This window comes from Schistocerca gregaria, chromosome 2, assembly GCF_023897955.1.
Source record: "Schistocerca gregaria isolate iqSchGreg1 chromosome 2, iqSchGreg1.2, whole genome shotgun sequence".
Classification (NCBI taxonomy): domain Eukaryota; kingdom Metazoa; phylum Arthropoda; class Insecta; order Orthoptera; family Acrididae; genus Schistocerca; species Schistocerca gregaria.
In genome coordinates this window covers 273421016-273427886 of record NC_064921.1, presented here as the reverse complement: position 1 = coordinate 273427886, position 6871 = coordinate 273421016, and the positions used below count along the sequence as shown (strand labels likewise).

General features: G+C 32.7%; 1 protein-coding gene across 1 annotated transcript in view; it reads right to left on the bottom strand.

Annotated features, from left to right (window-relative positions):
- Positions 1-4332: 4332 nt before the first annotated feature.
- Positions 4333-6871, bottom strand: part of LOC126336864 (potassium voltage-gated channel protein Shaw-like) — a 347897-nt gene continuing 345358 nt past the window's right edge. Inside the window, exon 5 of the mRNA XM_050000962.1 lies at positions 4333-6802. Coding sequence (XP_049856919.1) covers positions 6765-6802 — 38 coding nt within the window. The 3' untranslated portion in view covers positions 4333-6764. The remainder of the gene's footprint in view (positions 6803-6871) is intronic.

Below are 6871 nucleotides of genomic sequence, written 5' to 3'. Positions count from 1 at the left end.
GATTCTTGGGTATACAGGCTGTCCTCGTTTGTGAAGGTATTTACAAATGAATATAGGCAACAAATCAAGTAAATCACTACTATATTAATAAACTGAAATAAGCCAGCAGAGACCATTGGTCCGTTATGCCAGATACTCAGAAACATCCACGAACAACACCAGAAATTTTGCCAGTGGGTTTCGGACTGATATTGTATATTGTGTAGGGGTGTCTATTGGTTGACTGGCTGTCGTTATCCTTCGTGATAGGCAAGCAGATAAGTCCATTAGTGCGAATTAAAGCTCTAGTGATATTCTACCATACCTCAGCTTCACTAGGCAGTAGTCCACATGAAGGAAGTGAGATAGAGAATTAGAATTAATCTGGAATTCACAAGGATCAGAAATGCTGCTGCAATGAGTGACACCAAGACTAAAAAGATCATGTTGTTGTAGATCAAGCACGTTTCTTATAAAAGTATAAATCTTCCTTATCAACATATAGAGCGCATTGAGAAAACACTTGCTGTTACTGTGTGTTTACTGTGAAGAACTCTGTGTGGTGAGAAAACTGTGTGAGAAGAAACTCAAAACATTGTAATTCAAATACTACTGAAGCCTGTAGAAAAAGAAAACTGAAGAAATAAATTATGAAATCTGTTCAAAAGAAGTATTCAACACACACTCAGTTGAGAATATCAGCACAAGATCAGACAAAATTTACTGAACTACATATGACTAAATTAGTTAACAATAAAAGCGAAAACTAAATTCATTGCATGGGATGACAAAGATGTTGACATAAATCATAGACTATCAACAATTGTGAGAAAGAATTAAATAAATTTTGTGGTGGAGTAAACAACAAAAAGTTGATACTGCATGATAAACTTTTCGACACTCATTTTAAAATTGGCAATAGCCTCAGTCGCAAGCCGCTACATGCATGGTGTAACTTTTATGGTCTGTCATGCTTAAACAAGCCCATGTCTGAAATACTTTAGATTATTATTTCCATACTAGATATGAATAACACAAGGAATGTAATTTGTAAAACTGCGTTTTGTGTTACCATTTTAAATGGTTTGATTTCCTGGTTATGATCAGGATAGTGAAGATTGATGCCTGTTAACTTGCATGTGTCCTTAGAACAAAACAGCTAAAATTTTAGCTTAAATAGGTAACTCAATATGCAAATAAATTTATATCATCTACAGTCATCAAAGAATGGTATAAACTATGTCAAACTGTCATAGGTTAATGAAGAAACATGACATAATCAAACATTTATATACAAGTAACTCTCATTTAACCACATTTTTTCTTCCAAATTACAAGACTTTGGAAAATAAATTTCTTTATTCACTCTCCAAAATACTTGCCATTAATGCCTACAATTTCTTACTTCTGTAGAATTTTCTGTATGGTAATGGTATGAACTTGAAATTAAAATATTATTCAGATCATTGTTAATGTGCATGAGAGTCTGTCTTCCCCTGGTAACTCTGCTTCATTTCACATACAAATATAATTTGTAGGCAAAGAGCTATGAAAATGTTCATCATCTTGAAAACAGTCACAAAAGTATCTTAATGCAGTTTTGGAAATGCACACTTCCTGGTACTATTAAGACAAGTTGCTTCCTCAGTACAATATGTTACAAAATAATCTTAAATTAAGATTGACCAAAAATGCAACTAATTGATTCAACATTTGCAGAAGACAATAGTTTTCCTTTGCTAATATCAAAGACATTCTTCCATCCATAGCCTAACAAACGTTTCTGAAAATTCCCTGTGTGCCAATATATACATTCAAGGTACTGCCCATAGAAACACAAAAGATGCATACCACCTATTGAAACCACAGAGTAAAATCTTGATACACAGCTTGTGTGTCTGATTTATGAATCATCATGTCACTGATAATCGGCTTTTTCCTCACTGAATGAAGAATGGAGGCTTACATTATACCTGTTTTCTTTGCATTTCTTTTCTGGTTTGGATATCTCTGATGTAAATATTTTTAAAAATATTAATGTTAATAACTTTCTGGGTTAATTTCTTTTCATTAACTGGAAAATTAAGTAAGTTATTATTGCTTTTAATTTTTTATCACTGCTGTTACATTTTCTGAACATTTACCTAGTGCTATATTTAGCTCACCACATACAGTCTGAGTGCCACAGTATGTTTTGTTATGAACCAGTAAAACGAAATGATGATCTAATAGCTGTGTGTTTTCATAAGACCATGTGTTGGGGCATTTCCTTTCTTATCATGGAAGAAGATTAATTATATAGAACAAACCGTGAGATAATCTTATGTGAATAATATTCCAAGAGAATCACCCTTTAATCATGTAATATAGGATATAATATTGGCAGCAAATAAAATGGCTGCCTAATTCCAATTCTATAAACTTTTGAAAACCACCTCTTAAATTTGTGTGATGTAGGGAGTTTTTTTATGTAAAGGACTCTTTCCATTTATTGCAAGTCCACCAGAGATATGTAGTTGTTTATAACAGCAAAATATTTTTATTAACATGTGAAATATGAGCACCTAATACAGGTAAAAATTTTATAAATAAAGAAGATAGAATTCTTACAAGACATGTTTTGTATTCCTTAACAGCAACTACCCTTCGCAAAAAGGAGATTAATTTAGTTTATTACCTCTCTCATAAAAATAGAACCATAATTAGCTCAAAATAAATTCACTTTTCAATCAGGCTATATTTTAAGTAGAACTGCAATTACCACAATAATGGCATTAATGTCGCATTTCGAATGTTTTTCCAAGCACTGCACTACTACTGTGAGACACGGTACTTGAGTATGGGGTACATAATAGAAACAACAGTAGCCACATTCCCATTTTATTACATATTGCAAATGAAGGTTGTATATTTGCCTCACTACCTTGTTCTGAAGGTCAATGACAGCGGGCTGATGGAATACTGTGACAGTGTCATCACTGACTCAGTTTTATGTATTTAATGGTCTACAGGCAGTAGACGTATTAAATTTTAATCAAGAGACATTCCTAACACCTACAGAATTGATTGAGACTTCCACAGAAAATAAATTTGACAATGGTGTCAATTATTTCCTCTGCTTTATATTGCAGGACTGTCAGAAAGATGAAAAATATAAGTGGTAGAGAATGGGAGATAATAGTTTAAGGCTGGTGCTTTTCACTAACAGAACAAAGATCATGTGATAATAAATTGTCATTTACGTTAGAAAACCACTTTTACCACTGCTGAGGCAGTATATAGAAATATAGTATGTATTCAGTTTACTTCTGCTCTAGCCATTAAGATGGAAAGTCTCTATGTCCAAAACAATTTGATTTTGCCCATATGCTATGAAACTGATCTAAAAGAAATGCTGAATTCTTCATAATATGTTGTACATCTTGGAAACAGATGATCATGGATAGACTTTTTGTCAGTGTATTTATTTATCAGAATGCTTTGATGCAAGTGAAAAGTGATGTATGGTTGCTCAGACGTTTCAAAATGTAAGGCATCACCTCTGTCCTTATTAGACCACCACTAAAACAGTACTGAGTTCCATTGCTCTTGTACATAATCAGCATGTACAAGTTACAAAAATTGCTGCACACTATGAGAGTCTTTAACTTAAGATAACGCTAAAACAAGAATAGGGTGTTAAAATGTCATTGCTCTTTCGTGAATAGTTCCAGATGATGACACTAACCTCACAATATATTGGTATTTTGCGAAGGATAAGTATTACTGTCATCATCATGGAATGAATACAAGTAAAGAGAAAGAATGATGTCTGTTGGTTGTTAATGAATTTTGTGAGAGCAGTAACCTTCACACAATTGCTAATAAACATGGATGAATCATCCTAAACAAAAAATAATGAGACATAGATCTGCCTTTATTTTTCAAAATTTATCTATGTTGAAATATGTTGACCTCAATTTAATTTACACTAATGTTTATGAAACTGAAGTCATATGTGGAAAAAAAGTGGAGTAAAGGAACTAATATTTGAGTTGCTTAAGGCAATACTTAAATGTGGAAGAATTACTATGATATCCCACATGACTCTTCACATCATGTATCAAAAACTATTGCCTTTTTTATTTTATAATTGTTGTATATCCAAACTAGGTATTCGCATGCTTGGATGGCAGAACACCTCAATAAGTTCACACACACTATGTCTATACCTACATCCATTTCACCTGTACCAGCAACTGGGCCACATATAGTCGATAGTTAATATCACCCTTGAAAGAAAATAAATAATTTTGGTACCAGTCATTTGAGCAAAAGACAGATTTACTATGAATGAACAACATAGTGTAAGACAAAAGTAACATATTTTTATTCAAGACCTTGTATGTGCACAATATAGATATAATAAGATATGAAATACAAATGATGCCATAAGCACTGAAAGACTGTTTAATGATTGACACCCATTCAAAATAAGAGTACAGTCTGATTTCTTGTTTACGTTATGTGACACTTTTATTTTCGTTAGTGTGAATTTATAATAAGAATTTTACTTTTATAATCTTATTTTTATTGTTTAAGTGTCATTTTACAGTATTTTTACAATATAAGAGATTTAAACTAGAACTAGAGCTGCTATGTTATATTTCAGATGAAAGTAAATTGTTTAGCAATTTATGAATCAGTTCCCTTTACAATTTTTTTAAGTGAATGATTAAACCAGAATGAAATGTGTTTGTCTTGTATAATGGAATGTATGGGCCTTTAAAATGTAAACGCCTTAGAAACTATGATTATTGCTAATGTTTCAAATATTCTGTAGCATAAATTCCTTGAAGCACCTATTAATGTTAGTCACATAACTGTGCATGTCTTGTTCTGCAATGTACCCCCAAAATGGTATATATGCAATATCTACACTTCCCTAACGCTATATGATGCTGAACAGGTTACAGGAAGTTATGTTTTAGCTGTCATGACTTGCTGTTCTCAAAAACAAAAGAAAATAAAATTACGCTAAATGACTAGTAGCAATAGCTATCCTAGCTTATAGAATATTTCGAATTTTAACTGTTGAATCCACAATGGATGAGATTCCTATGGATGGTCTTTTCCCATTACCACATTATTGCATTGTTAGTGGTGTGACAATTTTCATATATACTTGGTTAAATCCCTGGTTTTTCCCCAGATAACTGGTTACAGTATTTAAAAACTTTATCACGACTTTCGCCCATCTTGACAGTCGATGGAAAGTACATTTCTCAGTTTGGAAACACAAATCGAAACCAAAAACTCTGGTGGACTATATAAAAAGTACACAACAGCTACAGACAAAATGCTGCAACGTAATTATACTCCTCCTGCTTAATCCACACAACTGGCTTATTAAGAACGATACCGTGATAATACATTCTAGAAATTTAACGATGGTAGTAAGGTGATTATTCTTCAGTCACTTACAGCAGAGTAGATTTTAGCGATATGACTGGTCATTGTCGTACAGTTCCCATGAATATAAGGCCTTAATTTGGTAACTGTTGGTAGTCGTTAATGAAGACAGTCAAATTCAGACTCATGTAGCAAATATCCAGGTGCCTAAGAGCACAGAAAATCTTGAAAGAAATGAAGGCTACCTTCTCCGGTAACGACTTTATGGCTTCTTAGAAGTAAATAATAAATATATTTTGAGTCATAAGCATTAAACAGTGCTAAGTAAAATAATGAATACATTTCTCATTTTAAAGAGATAGTATAGTGATTTTTGGATGTAGCATTACTTCTCTTCCTGCAGTTACATGGGAAGCATCTTCTTATGTATTTATAGGTAAAAAACGCCATTTTCTTAGAAATAAAATATAAATTGGGTGTTTAGAATATTTGTTGTTAGACATGTTTAGTCTTGGTTTATATGATAAATATTTAAATGGTGATAAAATATTTTGATATTTGTGCATATAGTAAAATCTTATAACAAGTGATACATAGAATTGTTCTATATAGTAACTGGATAAAACTGATAAAGGAAATATATCATACAGGTTGTTCCCCATTATTTCTTCAAGTTGTTTCGTAGTCTAATAACTCTAACATAATGAAATGTTCACACACATTCACTGGACCGAATTGTTTCTTGAGTCCTGATGTTACTTCTTTCACCAGCAACTGAGCCCATCTACAGTAGTGTAACTCGTGCCTTAAAAATTCCTGAGAAATAAAACTCGACATATTCTTATCTGTGAGACATACCTGAAATGCTAAACTGGGAGTATTTTAATCACACTGCTAGCATTTCAATAGTCATTTCCAGATGAAGCACCAAGTTTCACTAAGTACATCAAACATTATCTCACAAGAGGACGACAAATGGGAGACTTTTTCTGAACGTTTTTGATAAACCCTGTATAGCGTGGATTAAAGAGTTTTCTTTTTGGGTAATAACACCCATATCCAAATGCTGATTCACAAGATATGACAGTGTAAAATTGTACAAATTAAATACATAATATTGTTGACTTATTGTCAGTTTTATGATACATTGCTATTTTATGGCACTGAATAGCACTTCTAAAATTTTACTTTAGTATATTAAAACTTGACGATGATAAAATACTCAGTAAGACCTTTTCCCAGAGCTTTGGATGAATGAAATTAGAAGAGACTTAATATTTGAGAAATCATCCTTTTGTGACAAAATGATGTTGATGATTCACTCTCAGCCAAGCACCCCAAGACCAAGACACAGCACTTTGCAGCAAGGCAGCTGTCAATTCCACTGAAAGCCGTCAAAATGGACGCTGTTTGGGCTTCTTGTCAAACTGATCTGTAATGAATATGAACAAATACATTGGTTAAGTACTCACATTTTTGTTGTGTACAAGGGCAAATCTAA